Below are 25,696 nucleotides of genomic sequence, written 5' to 3' on the forward strand. Positions count from 1 at the left end.
CACCGACATGGGATTAATCACACGGTAGACTCTAGGACTCACAAAGAATGCTCCCGGAAATTAAGGAATTCAAGCATATACAGAGTATAAAAATACAAATTAAGGGAAGAGCAACAGAAAATGCTACAGGCCATGCAAACTTCTCTTTTCTCTTGCCTCCTCTTCTCTCTTCCAAGAGGAGTCAACTGAAAAAAGAACGGGGGCATTCTAAGCAAAACTCGGAATGAACCAAGATTTGGAAAGAAGAAGAGACTTATCCAGGGAGACTGAGGTCTGAAACCATTTTTAAACTGGATATGATATCTGATCAGGGTCTGAATTTTAAGAAAGTAGTAGGAGGCTACAAAATCAAAATAGTTAGAAAGTGTCCTTTAATTTCCCCAAACTTTGCTTTATGAAACAAAATGGTTTGGAAATAAATGTTGCAACAGTAGAAGTACATCTGCCTGGGCATGGGTGTTAAATTCAGAATTAAAAAATGGAGATTGTGTGTTAGGAAAGCCCTTTCAAATGGATAGGGAAAATTCTATAAAAAACTATAAAATTGTTTTCAAAAGTCTGAATATTAGTCTGAATATTTGAAGCCTAAAATCCACTTTCTGTTCTAAATTAACTTTAAAATCTACATATCAAGTGTGACTTCATACTGCTTCATTCATTTTTGAAAATAGCATCAAGTTGAAAAGAAAAAGCTACTTTATCCTAAAATAGCCAGTGCTCTGTGTCAGAATCCAGAATTGTCCTAGGGAATGTCTCACAGTTCTATGAGGCGGCTTCTTTTACTTTAAACAGCAGAGGAATCATTTGTGAGTTCACTCTTCATGATATGTCTTCTCATGAAAAGCAGTTGGAAGAAGCCTAGGACCACAGCTATGTACCTGAAGACTACTGCTTTCCAGCTGCCCCACGTCTTTGACTATCAGCAAAAGCATTCCTAAATGACAGTTACTGGAGGGCAGGAGGTCAACACTAGGCACCCTGGTCCCCTGGACTCCAATAATTCCCATTCTCTGCAGCTTCGCCGAGGGGGCTTGGCTGGCTTAATTCATCCTTCACCTCCCATATCACAGTTTGTGTAAAGGCAAACTTTCAGTTAGATAAAGAAAGATAGTGTATGGAGATGAAACAGAAATTGCAGAGGCAAAGGCTTCCTTAGGAATTTGTGATTTAAATGATTTAAAGAGGAGACAGAAAGTTGAGTTTTTCCAGGTGGGTTGGAAAGAGGGCCAGTTTACCCATCATGGCCTGTGGCAATGGTCCTAAACTAACCCTGGAGAGGCCTCCTTCCTGGGTAAATTCCAAGAGTTATGTGAGTGAATGAGTGTTTGGTGTGTGTTTTGTATACACAAAGTTCTCACTAAGGAGGAACTCTGGCTAATTCTATAAAGTGCCTGGTAATCATTTATCTATTCAGCAAACACTCCTGACATATTTTAGGTGTACCCAGCATTGTGATCGGGTAGACAAAGAATAATAACACACGTGTCTTGTTTTTAAGGTATTTGGCCCAGTGACAGAAACAGACACATAAAGAGAAAATTATAAAACAGTGTAAGTACTAACAAAGGTGATTTAAAAATACTATAACAGTAGAGAAGTGAAGCTATTAATGTTATTGGGATGGACAGAGACACATATCAGGAAGGCTTCAGGGAGGAAGTGGTGCTTGAAAGCATCTTGAAGGAAGAGTGAGGCGTTACCAGCAGGCGTGTGAACATTCCAGGCTGGAGAATCAGGATGAAGGAAGGCACAGAGTTATAGCAAAAGCAAAGCAGGCGTTAGGGAATAGAAAGAAGCTGCTCTGGCTTGGACTTAGAGAAAAAAAATAGGAGAATTCTAAGAGATGAAATTAGAGAAGTAAGCAGGGACCAGATTGCTAAATACCTTTGAATGCCAGGCCAAGAATTCTTTAAGGTAATTAAGCAGGGTAGTGACACGAACAAATATGTCCTAGAAGAGGTCGAAATGGAAACTTAGAGAGAGATTACCATTGAATAGTCTTAATGATTACTAGTGAATCGATAATAAATATTAGAGAAAAATAAGGTGAATAAATACCTCCTCATAAGCCCACTGAAACACATTTTGTCAGACAGAATGTGATCTATGCAAAATACTGGCACAAAAGGCTCTCTTCTGGGATCTAGTTCGGGTAATGGCAGAATAGCTTATATCAGACTAACCCTCGAGAAGATAGTAATTACAGACTCTGGGGAAAAATATGAAAAAGAAACCATTTGAAGTCGCCAGAGATTTACCAAAATTAAGAGGAAACTGGAGAGGATTCAATCCTAGAAAGAAAGGAATTTCAACAAGTGAGATCCCTGTTTTCACAGCTTTTCCATGAAGACACTCCCAGCCTGCCTAGAATCTTCACAGGATCTTCTGACACATTAATCCAATTAAGCCTGACTTTCTTTTTTCATTCTGGCTATTCCACAAGTTCAATGGGATCAGCAAGTAACTTAACTGCCTTCTAGCACAGAAATTAATGTTCTTAATAAAAGAAGATAATAAAAACCATAGTTTCTACAATTCATAATGTACAATACATAACAAAAATTATTAGTTGTTCAAACAACCTGGAAAATGTGACCCAGAAACAAACAAAAAAGGGCAACAGAAAGAGAAGCTGAGATGACTCAGTTAGTGTAATGAGTAGGCAAGGACTTTAAAGTAACCATTAAAAACATGTTCAAGGACTTAAAGGAAAAAATTGTCATAATAAATGTATAGAAGGGGGAGAACTCAGCATAGAAATAAAAGAAAAAATGGAAATTCTAAAACTGAAAAGTATATTTGAGATGAAAATTCACTGAATAGCCTTTACAGAGGTTTGGAGAACAGGTAAAGTGTCAATGAACTTCAAAAGAAATTATGAATAGCCTCAAAAACATTAAGGAAAAAAAGCTGAAAAAGTAAACAGAGACTCAACAATACGTAGAACAATACTGAATGTCCTAAAATACGTATAACTAGAATTCCAGAAAAAGAGAAGAGAAAGGATCACAACTGAAAATATTTGAAGAAACACTGGCTAAAAATTACCTGAATTGGATGAGAAACATCAATTTACAGGTATAAGACATTCAGATAAGCAAGCCATACAGATGATAAAGAAAACTAAACCTGGACAGCACTCAAACTGCTGAAAACCAAAGACAAAGGGAAAATTCCAGAGAAAGAGGTCACGTTACATATAAAGTAACAATAATACAATAGCTAATTAGAAACAACGAAAACTAGAAGACTATAGAACATCTTGAGAATGCTGAAAGAAAAAAAAAATACTTCAGTTCAGAACTTTATCCAGTGAACATATTTCAACAATGAATGTGAAATATATTTTCAAATAAATAAAAGCTAAGAGAATCATTACCTGCAGACCCATGCCAAAATAGATATTCAAGGAAATTATTCAAGATGAAGAGAAATAACATCTGATAGAAACTTGGATATACAAAAATAGAGGAAGAGCATAAAAATGATAAATATGTGACTAAATTTAAAAAGCTTTTTATTCTCTGGATTTCATTAATTACTGTTTATTTAATGTTTTTAAAGAACAAGGAACTATTTAATACAAAACAATATGGTATTGTAGGATTTATAATATAAGAAGAGGTAAAATATGTAAGAACAATAGCACATTTGCACAAGGAACAAGGGTAGTAAATGGACTTAAATAGTTAAGAGCTGCTTTATTTTATGAGAAATTGTAAAATTTTAACTGTCAAGATACTCAGTCAAGGATGTATAGTGAATCACCAGAAAATACAACTAAAAAAAGTACAAAGAGGTATAGCTAAAATGCCAATAAAGTAATTCAAATGGAAAACAAACCAAAAAGAAAAAAGAAAAAAGAAAAAAGATTTGAAAGGAGACAGTAAAAAGATCCATGGTTGCCATGGTTGGGAGTGAGAGGGATGACTAGGCAGAGCACAAAGGAATTTTAGGGCAGTGAAAATACTCTGCATGATATCATAATAATGGATAATATTGATATATATTTTCCCAAACCCATGGAATGTATAATACCAAGAGTGAATCCTAATGTAAACTATGAACTTTTGGTGATTATGATGTGTTAAGGTAGGATCATCAATTGAAACAAATGTACCATTCTGGTGGAGGATGTTGATGATAGGAGAAGCTATACATTTGTATACTTGTAGGGGCAGGGAATATATGTCAACCTTGAACTGCTCTAAAAAATATAGTCTTTAATAATAACAATAACAATAATAAAACAATTCAATTAAGCCAAAAGAAGGAAAGGGAAAACAGAAGGCTAAAAACTGAGGGAAGAAATAGAAAACAAATAGCAAATGGTAAGCTCATCAAATCCAACAGTTACATTAAATATAAATGAATTAAATAATTCAATTCAAATCAGAGACCTTCAGAATGGATAAAGAGTATAAATAAATGAAATAGAAAACAGATACAATAAAGACAATTTACAAATTCAAGGGTTAGTAATTTGGAAAGATCAATAAAGTTGATAACTCCCTTGTAAGACTGTTCAACAGATAAAGAGAGAAACCAAAAATACCAATATTTGGATTGAAAAAGAGGATTTCACTATAGATACTACTCACATTAAAAGGGTAATGAGGGAGTGTTATGAATGCCTTAATACCAATAAACTTGACAACTTAGACAAAATGAACAAATTCCTTGAAAACTACAAACTACTAAAATTCACTCAAGAATAAACAGAAAACCTGAATACGCTTATAGCTAATAAAGAAATTAGATTTATAACCAATGATGTTCCCACAAAGAAAATTCCAGCCCCAAACTGTTTTAGTGGTAAATTCTTTCAAACACTTAAGGAAATATTAATAATAATCTTAAACTAAGAAAGTAGAGGAAGAAAGAATACTCCTAAATGCATTTATAAGACAACATCATACCAGGCAAGGATTTGAACATAAATGCAAAAATTCTTAATAAAATATTAGCTAATTAAAGATAGCAGTATGCAAAATGGGTAATAAATCAAAAACAGGTAGAATATAGCTCAAGAACAGAAGTGAATTTAGCGATATTGCTGTATACAATAAAAAATACAGAAATCAATTGTATTTCTATATACTCAGAAATACATTTAACCAAAAAAAAGTACAAGACCTATGTGCTGAAAACAATACAACATTTGTGAGTTAAATTAAAGAAGAGCTATGAAAATAGAAAAATTACACCATAAGATCTGAAGACTAAATATTAAGATACCAATTCTTTCCATTTTTTATAGTCAACCCAATACCAATAAAAGTTCTCAAAAGACTTCTTTTAGAAATTAACAAGCTGATTTTAAAATTTATATAAAAAATAAAGTAGTAAGAATAGCCAAAACAAAGTTAAAGTTCAGGGATTCAACCTACCTTATTTCAAGACTTAGAGTAAATAACATACTCCATGACATTTTAAAAATGAGAGTAATAAGGACAGTGTAGTATGGGTAAAACATAAACAAATATATCAGTGAAATGAAATTGAGAGTCCCGAATTAAACCCTCACGTATATTGTCAACTTTTGGTAAAGAACTAGGGTATTAAAGTGGAAAGTGGTAGACTTTTCAGCAAACGGTTAAAAAAAGGGGATAAATACATGGAAAAAGTAAACCTTGACCTTTTACCACATACTACACTCAACAATTAATTTGAGATGAATCATAACAAAACCAAAAGCAACAATTGTCACACTCCTCAAAGAATACATAGGAGAATATTTTGGTGGCCTTGGAATAGCAAAGATTTTTAGATGTGGCATATAAAGCACTAAGTATATCAGAAAATTGACACATTGAATTTTATCAAAATTAAGACTCTATCATCAAAAGTCATTGTTTAGGAAACAAATGTCAAAGCATAGATTGGGAAAATATATTTATAATGCTTATATCTAAGAAGATCTTGTATAAAGAATATATAAAGAGCTTCACAAAAACAAAAAAGTAAACAATCTAATTTAAAAATGGGTAAAAGACTTGAACACTTTACAAAAGAAGACATAATTATGACCAATGAGCGCATGAAATGGAAATCCATATCATTAGTAATCAGGAAAATGCAACTTTAAACAACAGTGACATACCATTTCCCACCCACTAAAATGGTTCACTACATTACATATTGGCAGGTATATAGAGCAACCGGAACTCTAATATATTGGTGGTAGAAGTGTAAACTGGCATAACCATTTTGGAAAACAGTTTGGCAGTTTATTATAAGGAAAAATACACCCAGCAATACACCTTAGGTACTTACCCAAAACAAGTGAAAACTTTTTTTCAGAAATAGATTTATATAAGAACATCATAGCTCTTTTATTCATAATAACCAAAGATGAAAAATAACTGGAGACTAAACAAATTGTGGTATATCCATATAATGGGATACTATTCAAAACAAAATTATTTTAACTCTTAGTTTTTAAAAAACAATAGATTAAAAGTGGAAATAAAATAGAAAACCAAAACAAACAAACAAACAAAAGTGATCGTTTTGGAAAGATTCTTTTCTCTGTGGACCTGAGTGTATGGCATATTTGGGTCATTGTGAACTCAAAAAGATGATCTCTTTTTTCAAAAAGAATTATTAAAAAGGGCAACAAAGCTTACTAATGAAAAGAGACATCGATATATACCACTGAGTTGCTTGACAATTACAGTATTTTAGACTACTTCAGTCTATGAATAGTTGATTTTCTCCTGTGGGATTCTGGAAAGAGTTAGATACATTTGATAGGCCCTTATTTTGGTTAATAAATAATAAGAAATAGTGAGTGTATCAGAAACAAAAATGTAGATGATGAAGGAATTTGGGGAAGGGGCATGAACAGTTAGGAAAGAAGGGCATTAATATTACACAGGTCAGGTTGTTCCACCATGTTTATCCTACCAAATCGATCTTAATACTATAGTGGTCTAATTCACTATGTTGCAGACATGGCCAACAGCTATCTGCCTAGGATTAGGGAAGTTCTGCAAACTCTGCATTCCCACTTCCTGCCAGAATGTGAACTTATTTTCATTATAAGAAGGCTGCTTGGAATTCAAATTTGATTTCTTCCTGTAAAAAAACCAAACCAAAACAAAACAACCAATTTGGCTATCCTAGTGATTTACTTGACAGAAAAATATATTTCATGTTTGAGCAAGAGCCTTAATCATTAGGTAAATGATGTGTTCATCTTCTGAGAAGAAGGGGCACCGTGGGGGGGGAGCATGGTTTGTTCTCTATGTCTTTCATGAAAGATTAGCCGGATAGGTTAGCAAAGAATGATACTGTGACTGGTGTCATGATTTAAAGAAGACAATTGTAAAATGTGGATGGCGTAGTTCTGAGCTAGAGGTTGGTGAAAGAATAGAAACCAGTAGTGCAGAAACAAAAGTTGAATACCTATGGTACTTTAATTAAGGTGCTAATTCTTCATTTGTCCAATGTAAGGGAAAGCCATAGGCAAAGTTTCACTTTCCTGTTTTTATCTTAAGGTTCTTTAATTCCACTAAAAACAAATATCTTACTTACATCAATTACTGAACTTATCAATACCAAGAAATACACTGAATAAACTAGAGAGATAGGTAGGTAGACAGATAGATGAGGAAGGGAGGAAGGAAGGAAGGAAGGAAGGAAGGAAGGAAGGAAGGAAGGAAGGAAGGAAGGAAGGAAGGAAGGAAGGAAGGAAGGAAGGAAGGGAAGGAAGGAAGGAAGGAAGGAAGGAAGGAAGGAAGGAAGGAAGGAAGGAAGGAAGGAAGGAAGGAAGGAAGGAAGGAAGGAAGGAAGGAAAGGAAGAAAAGGAAAGGGGGGGGGAAGGAAACATATATCCATTGGGTACTTTGGAAACAGACATGTCACTAATCAGAGTACCAAAGTAATTCTTTAAAGAGCAATTTACCTTTCTGACTACACTAGACCAGAGGTCCGTTTACAGGATAGAATCACTTGGTGAGCTGAGTAATTCTGTCTTACATGCCGTTGAGTCGGCTTTGGCTCCTGGCAACCCTTATGAATGAGTGATGTCCACAATGTCCTGTCCTCAACAGCCCTGCTCAGCTCCTGTGGACTCATGCCTAGGGCTTCTTTTATGGAGTTAATCCCTCTCATATTTTGTCTTCTTCTTTTCCTACTGCCTTCTATTTTCATTTCTATTTTTATTGTCTTTTCCAAAGAACCCTGCCTTCTCATGATGTGCCAAAAATAGTACAGCTTCAGTGTTGTCCTTTTTTACATACAATAATATTTACAAAGTGCTTTCAGTAAATACATTATTTTCTTAATCCCCTTTATAATCCTTTGAAATGGGTAGGAGAGTAGATCTATTTGTCCCATTTTATAAATGAAGAAACCAAGGCTCAGAGAGTTAAGTTACCTTCCCCTGAAATAACCAGTTGCTAATACACTGCTCCAAAGCAGCAGAGCCAGATCTGGAACCTCGGTCTAACTTTGGGCCTGGTGCATTTCTCCTACCCAAAGCTACCCCACCCCATTCAGTGGTCTGAAATAAACGTGAGTTTCAAAGCCCACTATTCTCTGGCTGGCACATTACTGTCCCCCTGCAAGGATGCCATTTCCCTGCACTGCTAAGCATAGGAGAGGAGCCCCTTACCAGTTATGAAGTTCATGCCGTGATCTAATTGGCCACTGAAATACTGCCCCACCTAAGATGTGAGCGCGTGCAAAGAAAGCACCATGGATTGAAATTATAGCAGGGACTAAAATGATGCTAGCTTAATGCATTCCTTGGTTGCAGGATTATGAGCAAGTGTTACTGTGAATAGGCTTCTATTTTTTCCTATTGGAAACTTCATTCTCTTAAAGGATCAACAAGAAGAACCAAAAGGGAATTCCCTAAGGTCAGCTCTAAAGGAAACATAAACCTCTAATTCAATAACTCTGCTACTGCTCTGAAAAAGGGGCTTTATTATTGCAACATCCATATGGAGCCAATTGGACATTAATGACTAATCAATCCCTCCCCTTTCTATTCTACTTAAAGTGTCACAAGCCATGTTTAGATTAGCCCATTTCCTGCTTAGGATTGCTCAAGATGTCTTTTGTTCTTTCAGGGCCAGCCTGATGGAGGCAGCTTAAACAAACACACGACCAGAGTGGCGCAGGAGTTATAAAGTGCCATATGTGAATGAACAAAGGGGCTATACTAAAGCCTTTTGTGGTATTTGTTAATGTTTTTCATCTGAGCTTAAAAAGGCTTAATGACTTTGTGGTGAGCTGATGCATGTGGCTCGTGGCTTTGCAAAATGAAGAAAATTCTAACCAGTGATGTACCAAGTCTGTGTTTTCAAGAGTCTCTTGCTTTCAGTTTTGGTGCCCGTGTTTACCCTTTTTTTAAAATTCTCAAGTTATATTTGCTTTACACAGATAGCTAACAGGGCCCCTTATCTTGCTTCAACTATAGGATCCAAGGGCAACTGGGATAACTTATGTGGTTCTTTATTTTAATGACCTGAAAGTAACGGAGAATATAAAATATTCCACTTACTATCTATCTGTTATTTGTATGCACAGGAGGAAGGCTTACGAGCTGTTGAACCAGGCAAAAAGACAGCATTTATGTTTGAACCAGAGACCACTGTGGATGAAATAAGACAATAATAGGTCTGGCTTCCGAAGTTTACTGAGAACCAGGCTCAGATTCAAGTCGATTCCCTTGGAGAACACAGAGGCTGGTGAAAAGCTGGTAGACTAAATAATTCATGTTGTTCAGCAGCTTCGGCTTCATCCAACTCAATACACTACCAGAGACTCTATATGAAATTAAGAAGCACAAGCCAAGATGAAGCAGACCTCAGCATTAGTTAACAAAGATACCACTAAAGCCATCCTCTTGTTTCCATGCTTATCTCATCGATTGCCTTGGCCTCACTGTCTCTGCTGGGCTGACTAGCCTTCTAGCTGATATTCCTACTTCCAGCTCTGAGTCCTCAGTCCCCACTTAAATACCTCTTTCTAATTTCAGCCGGAGTGAGCCATCACAAGTGTAATTCTGACCAAACCGCTCCTGTATTTAAAAGTCTTCAATGGTTCCCTATGCCCGAAAGATAAGGTCCAAACTCCATAGTATGGTACACAAAGCTCTCCATGACCTGCTCTCAACCTATGTCTCCAGTTCCATCTCTGGCTACTCGCAATTTTTTTGCTTTATAATACTGAACTACTTCTAGTTCTGTACATAACATATTTTTCCTTATTAAGAATCTGTGCTTTCCCTTTTCCTGGAATTTCCTGTCCACCTTGCAATCACTCATTCACAGACTTATGACAAGAATCATCTCTAGGCCGTCTTACCTAGTTTGTCAGGTTGAGCTCAATGTATCAGGAACCCACAGCACCCTGTGACTACCTCTACCTTAACATTTACTACATTTTATCCAAATTACCAATTGAATATGCCTACATTCGTCACTAGACAGGGCATCCCAAAAGGGCAGGGACCGCATTGTGTCTTAATCATAACTGCTTCCCGGGATCTGCTACACAAGCCGGCAGAGGGTAAGTATTCAAATGTCACAGTAGAGAGCAATGGACATCTTTGACAGTAAAAGTTTTAGAGGGAGACTTGGATGTGTACCTGTTATATTAGAACCTGGGAGTATCTGAAATCAGATTTTGTATAAATCCCATTTTTATTTCTTACATTCTGTTAAGTACCATGTCTACTTAAACCCTCTGCAAAATAAAAATGGCTTTCATGGAAAATTATACCCATAGTTGTTTGGGATTCAGAGGTCATTGGTTCTAATCTTCCTTCTTTTATTGACTTGCTTCACTGCACAATTCTGAAATCCCAGCCTCCCTAATTCTGGGGAAATCTTGAAAGGATGGTAAGTCAAGTCTGAGTTTTTTTGGAAATATTAAATCTGAAAATTATTGTAATGCTGTGAGGGGGTGTAAATATATACAACTGAAGCATGTATTCAAACAGGCATAAGATGGGACCTTCCCTAGAGAAGAGTCATTATGAAATAGATAAAACATGATCATAAATTAGAGGATTTTAATATGAGAGGAATATTACAGACCATCGAATCCATATTCTTGAAACTGAGGTTTAGAGAAGTTAAATTGTCCAAGTCTTACAGTTAATAAATGGCAAAATCACAATAAACTCAAATGTAACGACCCTCAAAGTTTCACGCTCGCCATCAAAATGAGTTTTTGAAATGGTCAGCTGAATTATTTCAATGGCATCTAGACTTAGCTTTAAAAACCTTTATCAAAATTAAGTTAATTGGTCTCTTTTCTTCATTTCATTTCATTTGTTCTAGGGAATTTGCCTTTTATTAGAATGAGAGATGCAGATCATGGGTGCAGCAGAAACTAATTTTTTATTAGGTTAGGGATATGGAAATAGATATCAGTAAGAGGAGATGGCTCGAGGATTTTGGATAATCAACTTAGTTTTATGGTCCACCAAAACTTTTTTGCCCTAAGAATCTGGAGAAAGTATTTGAAAGGTACCTAATATTTGTATGGTTTGAAAGACTAAAAAGAAAACTTTCACAAATTTCTACTCATTAATTTTTTCTACTTTTTAAAGAAAATCAACAGTGAAAAGCTACTCTTACAAAGACAACCAACCCCATTAGCATCGTAGAGAAAAATGGGAGTCAGTATGGCTCAGATGCTATGCAGTTAGACAAATCTGGGTTTGAACTGTAGATTTGATGTTTCCTAAGTAATCTTGGGTAAATTATTTCCCTTCCCTAAACTGTAGTCTTATCTCCTTTTAAAAGAGAGCTAATAATTTCTAGTTGGCAGAAACCTTGCGAGAATTAAATGGGAATGTAAATCTCCTAGCACAGTGATTAGAAGCCAGTAGCCACTCACTAAACAGTAATTGCCCTTAGAAATACATATCTGCTCCCTTTCTAGGCTTTCTGCATACCTGGGTGATGTTTCCTTTACTGCACAGTCCTGTTTGTTAGGGTAGTTATAAAATGAACCTACAAGTTAGCTGGGGAGTGAAATTTACTACTTAATGGAGCCTCTTTTCTGCCCCAAAGCTAAAAATATATTTCAAAAGGGTCTCTCTGATATAGAACGAAAATGCTTTGAATATGCATAAGACCCAACCAAGAAAGACCACCTTATATCTCCCCACTTCCCACATGTGGGAACTGTACCAGACTAGCTATTTAGTCTGAGCCAAAAAAGAAAGAAAGAAAGAAAGAAAAGAAAGAAAGAAAGAAAGAAAGAAAGAAAGAAAGAAAGAAAGAAAGAAAGAAAGAAAGAAAGAAAGAAAGAAAGAAAGAAAGAAAGAAAGAAAGAAAGAAAGAAAGAAAGAAAGAGAGAGAGAAAGAAAGGGAGAGAGAGAGGGAGGGAGGGAGGGAGGGAGGGAGGGAGGGAGGGAGGGAGGGAGGGAGGACCATTATCTTGTAAATTTATGGGTCAGTTTTTTATGAAAGACTCATGAGAACAAAGAATTAGGATTATTGACTGTGAGACAGTAACAAATGGAAGGCAAGGAAGTTTTAGGGACCATTGACAGTTGTTTTTCCTTCCCCCACCAACAGCTCTGCTAGTCTGCAGCAAGGAGCAGCATATCCTCTCATTTTGTCCTATGCAGGACCAACCTTCCCAGTGCAAAGTAAGCTTATATTGAAAGCAGCATGAAGTGACAGTTTTGCCATGAAAGTATGTATACCTATGTGTATATACACACATATGTACACACATGTATATACACACACATACATATAGATACACACATATACATATAAACCAGTAAGCTGAAATTTGAATTTTTGGTATAAATTTTAAATGGCTGAATAACTGAAATTCTTATGAAATTCTTCTGTCCATATGACGTTTTAGTTCCAAGTTACTTTTTCAGCCCACTCCTAAATGCAACAGTCTGCTGGATAATGCAAGTGCCAGTGGGTTCTTGACTTTTTGGAATAAGTTAGAAGCATGGTTATCCAAACTTGAAAAGAAGGGGAGGAAAGGTTGGTCTCAAATCCAATCCTGACCTTAAGCAGAGAGAATTCAGAGAGCACTCCAAATTGGCATGATGTTCTTTAAATCCCACCAGCAGAAGGTTGGGCTGAATTCTATAGCCTGCAGATGGGAAGTGAAGTGGCTCTTGCTGCCGAGAGAGGGGGATTCTGGGACAGGGAACTAGATGAGGTCCATACCTCAAAAGCTATGCAGTCAGTCCAGACATGAAAATAGATCTCTTATCAACTAGGGTTCATTCTAATGTGTTGGTATGTGAAGCAGACATACCTACTGCTGAGGAAGTATGGGCCGATTTTACAGTCCCACTGGGAACAAATGTTGGCTGCTCTTGTCTTGGGTCTAATTTTCATGGTAGATGGTGTTAATCTTTTGTCGTCCAATTATTGGAGCAAGATGGGGAAGTACTTCTGTGTAATTCAGCAGTGGCATAGACAAGCATTTCTTCTCCAGGGTAGAGGCTATTCAGTTAGAAAATAGATGGTTGTGGGGGGGGGGGGACAGGGATGGGTGTATGTGTGTGGTGATTATATACAATGTCATTGAAACTCCTTTAGGGAAGGCAGGTGAATGAAAAAAACAGCTAGTGGGCAGGGCTAGTTCCTCACTAAAGAGAGTCTGGGTCTTTGGTTAGGCTTTCTGGCTTAAGCAACTCTGAGCAGCAGGCTGAGTTCCCTTTATGGAGTATTAGGGGATGGAGTCATACAAGAATCTTGACATTTCACGCGCTTGCCCCATCAGGACTATCCATCACTTGGAGAGTTCAATGGAAATTGTTTTCCACCAACATTAAAAGTTATTTGGGAGCTTTTAAGACACAGCAAATATATATCTTTAAGAGAAGTTTATTTGCTTGTTTAAGAGAGCTGCACTTTATATGTAGTACTGATATAAACTGGTGCACAGGATCCTCTAAAACTGTTTATATCCACAGTAAAATACATTTTTGTGATACTCACACAACAGAGTTAGTCTGGAGCCAAGTGCGTTGGGAATTGCTTATCTCCCAGCCTGTGTGGCTGCTTCTCGATTTCCACCATGTCTTGGGCCTCCCTGGCTACCCACCTTGACTTCAGGCCCCAGCCTGCTGGTTCCACAGAGGCTGCTTTGCCTGTTCATTTCTCTGACATGCCTGGAAACACTGTTTTAGGCAGTTATGAAAGGCCAGACCCATAAGCCCATAGCACAGCTCTGGTTACTGCTCCCTTCTGACTTACCTGGGTCTTTTCTTTTAATACGTACAATTCCCCATCTTTTATTCCTGGTATATACTCTAGTACTTGGATACCTTCTTGGCTAAAGACATCTCACCGCTAGTATATTTCTACATTAATTTCATTTATTTAAAAGGTGATGTGGTCTTTAATTAATACTGTTACAATCTAACTGACTTAAAGGTAAATTATTTCAATTACATGGAAATAAAACAGAGTTAAAAAAGGCTGTCAACTAGAAATCACCTTGACCAACTTCCTCACCTACAGATGAGAAAATTCAGGGAAAGAGACTTGCTTAGGGTGAAACAACTAGAATTTAAGTCTCTTGGTCCTTGAGCAAATATCTGAAGGGGTGTCATGTGGAAAAATGGTAAGTTCTATTACACTGGAATCCAAAAGTCAGACTAGAAGGAATGGGTAAGAGTTACAAGGAAACAGAGGCAAATTTGGGCTATAAATAACAAATAATTAATCATTAATAATTAGAATTGGAATGAGCATCTCAGGAAGGAGTCAGTTTTCTGTCATGAGACTATTCGAGGCATTTGAACAGAAGTAAGATGAACACTTGTCAGGAATATAAGAAGGGATTTCTTGGCTGGAATTAAAACTTTGATGATGTCTCTCCTTTATTGCGATTCCAAAAACTAAGTGTTGCATTGTGAAGCACTGTATTCTGGTTGGCTTAAGCTAATAATGACCCTTTCATTCCAAAGTATAAGTAGTTGTAGCCTTTAAATCCCACCCCAGGTTATACTACAGCTCACCTCTGCTGCCCTGAAGGAGCCATGTATCATGGAGTCAATCTCCCTTTTCTACCAGGAGTAAGGATCCAGGGAAGGGAAAGAGAGTGAAAAAAGCTTCAAAGAGTTCCCAGAGGATGGATCAAAGGGGAAGCAGGATTTGTAAGAGAAGACTTTCATATTAAATAGTGCATTTTCAAGGAAAAAGGGGGAAAGTTGCAGTCTTTGTTATTTGTCTATAAACAGAAAGCTTGACAATAACAAAGTTATTCTGAAATATAAAACTCAGAAGCAATCAGAAGTTCACCAGGAAAAATGAAGCTTTCAGAAGGGTTAAGGCCATCTTGGCCGGGATCCAATTCACAAATTCAGTACAAATCTATAAAACTCTTCTAAGCAAATCTGAGACTCTGAGAGCAACAGTTCTAAAAGTAGTTATTCTTGATACACATATCCATTTCCATTGGAATCAATGCAAGTTTTTAATACAGGCAGGTCATCATTACACTTCCAACCCAGGGTCCGAAAGTCTAGCCAATGACAGTCCCAGTCTGAGCTCATCCCTTTCAGAGCTCACACTGCACTGTTCCCATGGAAATGAGGGGCAGCCTCCTTCTGAGGCTGAGGTGCAGTAATTGGATGTGAGAATTAAAGTAGGAGTTACAGGAATATTTTCTTACCCAAACTATTCTGCAAAACAAAGCAAAAAAAAAGAGAGAAGTATTCCTCTAGGCACCCCAGGTATAAGAGAGAGAGAAAAAAAACAAAACAGGATAGGAAGAATATAAAAAGAAGGTAAGCCACAATTAATGCTGCTGGGTAAGAGAAGGAGAGAGAGAAGGGGGGGCATTTGTGAAAGGTGTCAGGGAAATGCCACGGAAGCGATCTCCGCAACGGAAAGAAAAGATCGAGGGACTGGAAAACCCGATTCAGCAAGTGGCACATATGCACTCTCGACGGTACTGATCTTCTCTTCTATTCCTCTGAAAAAAGCTACTTGGAAGTTACTGTGGAAAGACCACCTTTCTTATAAGAAACATACTCTGTGTTTTATGAAGACCCTAATAACAATCTTGGATTTGGAAGGGACCTTAGAGATAATGGAGTTCAACATACCTCTTTTAAAAGATAAAAAAACGTGCCATATGATTTCACTCATATGTGGAATTTAATGAACGAACTGAACTACCAAGCAAAATAGGGATAGACTCTTAGAGAGCAGGCAGGCAGCTCTGGAGGGCCGGATGCTTGGGGAGGGCGGGGGGCGGGGGGAGGTAGCAGGATTGAGCAAAAAAGAAAAAAAAGAGAGAGAACTCATGGGCATGGACAAAAGTGCGGTGATTGTGCGGGGGTGGGGTGGTGGAAGAGGCAGAGGGGGATAAACGGTGATGAATAAAATAAAATAATAAAAGAAAAGAAAAGAAACAAAACAAACCCAGAGGAATTAGTCCCTTGTTTGCCATCATTTAGCAAAAGAGTTTTAATCTAAATCTCCCAATAACCAGACCAGAGCCCTTTCTACTGTACTTTGCAACCTCAACATTAGGAGAGTTGGGATAAGAATTGCAGTCTTGCTTAAGGAGAGCAAGGAGAGGAAAAATGCCATATGAAAAGTCCATAAAAAGTTAAGCAGCTGTTTGTCATTCTTAATACATGGTGACAGACTCAACTGAGTCCTCTCTTCCCTGCATGTTCTACATGAGAGCTAACAAATTTTGCGTGCTCAAAACATATGAAGCCTTCAACTGCTTCGAAGAATAACAAGACCTTAGACGTGTTTCCTGATCCCCCAGCACCAATGAATCTGTAGTTTTATAAATATCACGGTGAACAAGAAATGCTGTCTTGTCATATTCAAGCCAAATAACAGCTGGACTTTAAAAATAAAATTTTGAAGGCATTTGCCTTTTATATTTTTAATTTCGGTTTTCCTGGCTTATAGTTTTGTCATTTGATTTTGATGAGTGGTTAATACACATGCACAGCTGCCTGTTTTGGTGACCTTTCCCTTCGGCTTCCACGCTCAGAGCTATGGAGCAGGTCTACAAGCTGCTTACTAAGTGATATTGGCGTTTTCAGGACGGGCACACATTTTCCTCGGGAGCCTGGCTGGAGCAGGGCCTGGTCCCCGAGGCCGACTGATGTCCGTCACCTCAGAAGCCCCACAGGCGGTGGGGTAGAAGTGGAGGGAGGGCACAGCCCTTAAGATTGCTGTTCTGCGTTATTTGCAATAATCAAGACATGGACAGAACTTGAGTGCACGTCAACGGATGAATGGGTAAGAAAATGTGATATAGATACAGCGGTAGGTTATGCATCCTTAGAAAGGGAAGTCCTGCCATTTGCAGTATGATCTCATTTATACGTGGGATTGAAAAGGCCAAACTCATAGAAACAGAGAACAGAATGGTGTTTGCCAGGGGCTGGGGGTGAGGAAAGTGGACAGATGTTGGTCAGCGATGAATAACCCCTGGGGATATAATGCACAGCGTGGTGACTATAGTTAACAATGCTGTATTAGACGTGTGAAACTTTTTAAGGAGTAGATTTTAAATTTTCTCATCCAAAAAAAGAGATAATTATGTGAGGTGACAGATGTGTTGACTAACCTTATTGTGGTAATCATTTTCCATTATATACGTGCATGAAATCATCCCACTGCACACCTTACATTTACACAGTGTTATATATATCAATTATATCTCAATAAGGCTAAAATTTTTAATTTTTCTGTTCCAGAGCTAGAGGAAACATGGAAATGATCATATATGGACGGTGAAGGGTTAACATCCTGGGCTGCAGCCACCAAACTCACCTGTCATTTAAGCTCACCTAAGTCACCTTCACTCTGAATCTCTGTGAGGCACAAAGAGATCTTGGTCCTTTTAGTACTTTTCTCAGTGATAATTGTCTGTGTGTCTGTCTGTATGTATGTCTGCATTTTCCTTTTAATCTTTTGTCATCCTTCACTAGACTTTAAACTCCAAGAGGTCAGGAACATACCTGTTCTGTTTCCTTTGGTCTATCCGGTGTCTAGTTTGGGGACTGGCACATGGTAGGTACTCTGGAAATATGTGTTTGCTTGTTTGCTTGCTTTTTAAGACCACAAACTGACAGAAGTTTATAAATCTTTTAGATACACTTTCACTTCTGTCCCTTCTTACTCTTCTTGCTAAGGGAAAGGAGCAAAGTGGAGCAAGTATTATGTGTACCTGTTATCTACTCTGACTCTAATAAGAACTGTAACTCCGGCAGGCTTTGCGATCAGCTCACACTTGAACAGATGCCAGGAAATACCCTGCAGTCAGCAGAAGGCTGCTACCATCCCGGCAGTCCTCACAAAGGCATCACACTTCTGTCGGTATTAGATCATGTAACCTGACTCCATTCATGAACTCACAGTCCCCCAAAACCACATGAGGTCTCAATGGCAACTCCGGGCAAGCTTCGGAAGGGAGGTTTGCACACGCTCCTTAAGCTCCTGGGCCACTAGAGCCCTTCTACTGTTACACTCGCCAGGCATTGCTGCTGTGTGACAGTAACACGAGAGCTGGTGCGCAGCGTGACTTGCTATATTTAGGGGAGAGGAAATGGGCCATTCTGAGGAAGGTCACAAGAAGTTTGCTCAGAAAAGTGAAGGCCCCACATACATATCTGTGTATATAGGACGCACAGTATAGCCCGGTATTTAAGAGCTTGGGTACTGGAGCCTGGCTGCCTGGGATCAACTCTCAGCACTGCACTTATTAGCTGGGGGACCTGTGGCAGGTTTCTTAATTGCCCTCAGCCTTAATTTTCTCATCTATAAAATGGGAAAAATAATAATACCTTCTTTACAGAGTTATATGAGGCTTAAATAAAGAAAATGTGTGTAAAAACTCAGCACAGTCTCTGGCATATAAGTGCTTGATAAATGTCTGCCCCCCCCAAAAAAAATACGTAACCAGGAAGTTGGTTTGAATCCAGACAATCCAGTATTGAATGGAATTTCCAAAGAGACTTGATACAACATATTTTCTACAGTTAAGCTTTTCATTTTTTCCTTTCATAGTGGTTAATAACTGACCATAATTTTTAACTTACCCAGAACATAATATCAACTAGATTATTAGCATTACGAAGAGATAACTTACTATATTTATACCTATTATACCATTAAAAAATCAAATGAAGAAGGGTAAATGACAGATCAGGAAAACTCCATTAGAACAAGAGTAAGGATAGAACTCTGTAACTCCTAGTCTATTGAAAAAACAAACAGACTAAACACTTCAAAGTGATGAAAAATATTATTTCATTGTATATTGTCAAAGATTTAATTACTCTACAGTACAATCTTCCCATCAAACTGAGATGGGCCCGGCCTGGACACTGCTTCCCTAGGCCAAGGACCCCGAATCCTCACCAGAGAACCACCTGCACTTCTAAGTGCCTATGAGACCAGGACTGCCAGGGTGCTCTTGGTACACATTTTTCTAGAAGCCAGTGAGCATATTTCTGGTTTTCAATCCTCTTTTTCCCTCCCCTTCCTCTTCTCTTCTCTACCCCCACGCCCCCCACATACACACGTTCCAATCAGAGTTATTTTACTACCCTGTCCCCAGGGTTATCACTCACCAGCAGTCTCTCCTACTGGTATGAAAACTCTGCCTCTGGAAGCCCTCTGAAGTGCTTCCTAATGTCCTATATTGCCCACCTCTTAGTGCTCGTGCCAGGGGGTTCCGAGCTACCCGGATGGCCCAAGCTACCAGTGGAAGCTATGCCCAGGTCAGATGCTTCATGTGTTTCAAGGGGCTGGGGTCCTGGGAGAAATACTGCCAGCAAAAGGGATTATGGAAAGATTCTTCCCCTGAAGCTAAAGACAGACTTTAGCTGGGACCCAAGGTAGGTGAAGTATTGTGTTACTCTGAAGAGAACAAATTAATCTTCCCTGACTGTCGGGGGGGATTCTGCCAAAGGAACAACTAACGGGAAAACCAGTCCCTACTCTGTGATGACACAGTAAATAACCAGGCAACATTACTACTGAAGTGCTGACCTGACTCATAAATTGGACCCAGCCTCTGGGGAGCAGTTTCTGCTGATGTGCCGCTTGTGCATTTAAAACAAACAAACAGAAAGGGAAGAGGAGTAGACAGGCATTGACAGTGCTGCGGGTAAGCACACTGAGTGAAGCCAGTCTTTCCAGCCAGACTTTCCAAAGGCTCTAGTCATGGTTAGTGCCAGACCCAGGCTGGGCCTTACCCAAGTCTTTATTAATTTCATGCCAAATCTGCTGAAACCATCATTTAGTTCCCAACGTGGTTTGATTGCACCTGGGATCACTTGATTTGGGGTTAAAAAAATCCTCCTTTGTATATTTGCCCCCCTCCTTTTTTTTTTTAACAAGAATGCAGTGAAGCGAATGAAACAGAACTCTGTTGTTCACTGGAATGCAGAGTCCTTGTATTTTAAACTCAAATGGCACCTTGAAGAACTTGGATTGCTGTGTGTCCAGTAATACAGGATCTAGCTGCATCTCTAAGTCCCCAACTACATCATATAATGAAACTGAACATTTCCTCTGCTTTGCCTAGCAAATCAAGCTGGTACTCCCAAGAAAGACCATGAAGATGCTGTATTTAACTAAGACACACTTTCACAAACACCCAGAGCAGCAGAAAAGAGCTACACAAAAGCCACTCACCCTCTGCATCTTCTGGCCGTGTAAGATCGATGACACCTGGGCCCAGCTTTCCATCTTCACTTGACTTGCCTGTTAACTGGGGCCCCAAATTCTCAAAGCGCGTTCTTTCCTAGAGGAAAGAATAATCAGAGTCTTATTCTAGCTCCCAAAGCAGCCACGTTTTCCTTCCGGTTTCTATCTTGCTTAACGGGCAAAACTTGGATTTACAAACATCATTTCTGTTCATCTTGGGCTCAGAACACCGTTCGGGAAGATTCCGCTGAAGCCGGACTGTAGCCCTGACAGTGCTGACAGGTTCTAAACAATAGTACCTGGAAGGAAAGGAAACCTGTGACAGGAAGCCTGCCAGTGCTATACTGGGCATCTTCTCTCTGTTGGATTTGCTCCAGTAATCTAAAAGGAATGCATCGAGAAGTTTCAGCCAAAGGTGCAAAACTTGAAAGAGCAGTTCCCATTAAAATAGATGTTCTGCTATTTCATGGGAGAGGCATGTTCCCATTTAGAGATTATAGTTTTCACTGGTATTCCTGGGAAAATACACATCAGGATTTTACACAAGAGGACTTCAAAAACAAGTATTTCAAGGCAGGCAAACTAGATGATGGCACTGATGTTATTATTTTGCCTAGGAGTTTCAACTTTAACTTCCTGGGATGTGAAAAGGGCATTACTCCTAGCAAGCCACAGAGTCAAGAAAGTTAAATAGTCCTGCTGCTTGCTATAGGAGGGAAACCCAGAGATGTTTTACTTGTTTACCGGTTCTTCTAGAAGCGGGAGCCTAAAACATCACAGTGAGCTCCCCCTCCGCAGCCCTCTGGATCAGTAGCGGAGGGCGCGCTGGGATCATTACAGGGTGTCCTTGTCTACGGGAGCACAGCGCGTGTCCCGTTCTTGCCTCCCTGCTACAATCCAGACTCAAACTTGGCTTTGTGTTGTGCTTAAGAATGAATGAAACCTTGTTGTGCATTACTATGAAACAATATTAAATGTCATGTCAGCTTGAATTTACAGACATGAAATAGCAGCTTGCAGCTCCGGGAATGGTTTCTGCATGTTATACTTAATGCATTATGCAGCAGCAGAGTGCTGATTGCTGTTCAGTCTATTGTTCAATGACCTAGTTCTGCACTGAGCATGTTTGGCATTAGATGGAAACACTCCGAGTGTTCTCTTCTGTAAGATGTTTAGAAACTTGGAAATATTCTTAAAGAGCAAACATACAATTACTTGATAGAGGCTGTGTCTCATTTGTACAGTCTCACTACGTTTGTGCTTTCTAATATGATTATTTTTGAATATCACTATATTTCTATAATTAATTCCCATCAGTCAAATTGTGCAGAAAGTCTTCCAGTTCCCCTTCATCATGGGATATGTTGAAATCTGTGTTGGAAGAAAACACAGCATAAACCTTACTTTAATCTAGCACGATTTCTATGAAAGATCTGCAACAAAATTATAATCATGAATTTCCCCAACTGGGTAGTACTGAGTAGTTACAATGTGGGAAAACCTCTGAAATACGACACTTATGAAAAAAACACAACAGAATGAAAATAAAAGGCAAGTTAGGTATGGTTCCCTAATATCTTGCATGGAAACAGTGCTGCACAAGAACAAACTGACCCAGACACAGGCCACAACAAAAAGCAGCCACAAGCCATGCGAGAGTCTACATGTTGTCGGAGGGAGGACAGCTGCTTTTAATCAGCCAATTTCTATTTTTGATTAGCACTTTTGGTTGTTATGATGTAAAGGAAAGAATAAAAGTGAAGATGAGTAGTACCAGGGAAAGCAAAATATCCAACCTCTGTTAGATCGCATTGTTCCGCATTTCAGATATTTGCATGCGAATGCTTTCCCTTTGTCAAACGCAGGAATTCTGATGTGACACCTGCAATCTTCTTGGAAGAACAACCTTTAACTGTATTTTCCTGGGAGGGGGAAATAACTTTCTCTGAAAATCAACAGACCGCGCTACCTATCAATATGCATATTCCAAGTATCTCTCTAGTCATTCATTCTCTTTGATTTTGCCTGAAAATAGTCTCAGTAAATAAATAAATAAATAAATAAAGTTCCTGAAAGAATATCAATATTTTGACAAGGAAGGAGAAGAGGGAAAATTACATGCCATGGTTTGTAAAATCCTAAGACAACAAAGCTTACATGATGATGATATCTTTTCTTTTATTAAAGAAAAATGAAGTGCACTCACAATTCAGTAGTATCAGCTTGTTTTTTATCATAACAAAAAAACATTCAGAACATTCGACAACACATTCACAGTGTCTCTGAAGTCATGAGCTTTTCTGACTTCACTGAAAAAAAAATTTTTCTGCAGAGATAATTTCCTTATAAAATATCAATATTTTGACACAGTAGAAGTCAAGGAAGAATACCCTATGAAACACTTGTTAAACTGCAGAAAATAAGTCTATGATAAAAAATGTTTTGGGTGGTGGGCTACATTTTATACTTGGTAATATTAAGCACTGTGTTTGAGATTAAAGTAGGCCCCTGCCAAGTCCTGCCCTTTCATATACATTTCTACCTAGTCTCCCAGAAGATTCCCTTCTTTTCTTCAAAGAATAGCTCAGAATATTTATTTGCCAGCAACATAACCATCAGATAAGAGGGCCTGATGTCTACGAGTTAGCTCTGGGCTAAGCAAAGATTTTACTGGTAAGGTTGAACATGAGCCTAGTAAATACAGGATGTGGATATGGCCACAGAGAGAAGTTCAAGGATGCTTTAGTTCCAAGAGGCTTCAACTTCTAGCCATTAAGTGCCAATGGGCATGTGCCTGTATGGAACAAATACAGACTGTGGGTGGCAAACTCTTAACTCCAAATTTTTCCATGCACTTGAACTACCTCTTACAATGTACATAGCTCCCAAGTAAGATATTTTGGACATATAAGCAAAACGCCTCAATGCTAACTTAATCTCAAGGCCCCAGGAAAATTCCCCAGTCTTCATGTTGACAGAGAAATGTTCATTTTACGTGCAATGATGTGATCAGACACTTAGACATTGTCAGTCGCAAACATGCAGGCAACATAAAAGTTATTGAAAGAAATGAAAGTCGGCTCTGCCGTGTTGTAGGGCTGTTGGCTAAGTGCTTTGAAATTATGATGTATGAGGTAGACGTTGCATATTAAATAAAGATATTTAAATGATAAAGCCCCCTTTAGTGAGAGCTGATGAATGTTAAATGTTACAAGCCACAAGACCCCGGCATCCATCATCTTCACATATTGTCAGAGTCAATGACGGCAGCCTCGCGGTGACAGATAGACTGCTGCATTATTATCCCTATTTCCAGAGTCACCGAACACACCACTCAACTCCTCAGGCATTATTTTTAACTTTGCATTAAATTAGCAACTTTCCCTTCCCACCATGGCAAGATTGATCAGTTTTGTCTTTGCATTGGTGAACAGAGAGAATGGATTTGGGGAAACTAAAAGAACAGAGGTTTGTTTCCATCTGGGGGGGGGGAATCAACTTCCTCTTACTGGCAACAAATGTAAAATTGTGATGGGGGAAAGAACAGCCATGAAACAGTAAGCACACAATAATGGCTTTTCTTTGCGCTTAGATAAAAGCTGAATTTTTGATGTGCACAGTATATTTTAATAAAATTTTATATACTATGTTTTATACACTTATTGGCTATTCCATAATAATGTGTGTGCTAACAGTAAAATTGCTCTTAAATTTATGGGTGTTATTTATACGTTCCCACGTAACAATGCTTTTTGTTGTAAAAAATATTCTGTTTATTAATGTAACTTTACAACCACTGCATCTGAGATCCGTGGTAAATTAATGACATTTTTATTATTTTATAGTGTCATTAAATTTTTACTGATCACTCCATCAAACAGAGGCAGTAAAGGCCATAATGTAAACTGGGACACTTAGATCAGGCAGCAGGAAGACATTCCATATAGTCTGAAGAAAACTGCTGGCCATAAATGATATTTATACCATCTTTAAGCATGTTAGAATACTTGGATAAGTTTGGCAAAACTGTTTCAGTAGCAGAGTGGATTGTGTACTTAAATAACAGTTTGCTTGCCGGCGAGACAAGCCTTTTCAAACCAAATGTGAGATGACTGATGGCAGCCATCTCCTGAAGAAGGGCGCGTGAAACACGATGACGCTGCGGGCACCTCCCTTCCCGTCGCCAAGGCTGACCGGCCTCCGCCAGACCTCAAGCGACAGCACGGCCCCCTCCCTCCCTCCCTCCCTACAAGTGCAGTGGAAAACGTACGTGCTGAGAGAGGCCTGCTGTTTACTGCTTTACAAACCAATATTTTTCACTTGAAAGGTAGATATGGCTGGACAGTGATGTGATACCTTTTATTCCAATGCTCTAAATGAGAGGTACTTTATTCAAAGCTCGTTTCTGAAGAATGTCTGAACACAGGGTCATTCATAATAGCCACAGAAAATATACCTAAGGGGCCATGACCTATCTTGCAGTTAAAATGGGTAAAAAATAATTATCTCATGTTAGTTTCTCACATGTAAAATATGTTATAATTAATATACTCTATCGTTTATAATATTGTTTATAGAATATGTGTATACATACATGTTATACAAATATTATATAATACTTTATAAATATATACATATTATATTTCTGTACAATATACAGAAGATAGTAAATAGAAAATTTTCTGCTCATAAAACCACCTGTCTCCTACACGGGGTTTTGGCATGAATCTTTTCTAAGTAAATAAGAAGTTTGTTGTTACATCCTAAAATATTGTTTGGAAATATTAGAGACTTTTTCAATCTTTCACATTTGTGATAATGAGGAATGTTGCAGGGAACGTTAACACTGCAGTGCCACCAGTCATGCTTGTGTGTATTCCTGAAGCAAAGTTTTCTAAGAGAAATGACAAACACATGCATTATGAATAACAATTCTCTAAGGCCACCACAATATTCTGAGACCTCATCGCCCTCAAAATTTCAACTTGGTCTGAGTAAGTCCCATGCAAAAGCAGCCCTGTCATTTCGTCCAGCTCCAAGCTTCAGTG

At 38.3% G+C, this 25,696-nt stretch overlaps 1 protein-coding gene across 25 annotated transcripts in view; it reads right to left on the reverse strand.

The window, feature by feature from the left end:
* The window catches only part of SOX6 (SRY-box transcription factor 6), a 514,047-nt gene that overhangs the window by 20,400 nt on the left and 467,951 nt on the right, over positions 1-25,696 (reverse strand). For all 25 annotated transcript variants that reach the window (XM_016225178.2, XM_016225176.2, XM_016225171.2 and 22 more), the window contains one exon: positions 20,637-20,745. In XM_016225178.2, the coding sequence (XP_016080664.2) occupies positions 20,637-20,745 (109 nt within the window). The remainder of the gene's footprint in view (positions 1-20,636; positions 20,746-25,696) is intronic.

The sequence above is a fragment of the Miniopterus natalensis genome, chromosome 11 (genome assembly GCF_054644295.1).
Source record: "Miniopterus natalensis isolate mMinNat1 chromosome 11, mMinNat1.hap1, whole genome shotgun sequence".
Taxonomy (NCBI): domain Eukaryota; kingdom Metazoa; phylum Chordata; class Mammalia; order Chiroptera; family Miniopteridae; genus Miniopterus; species Miniopterus natalensis.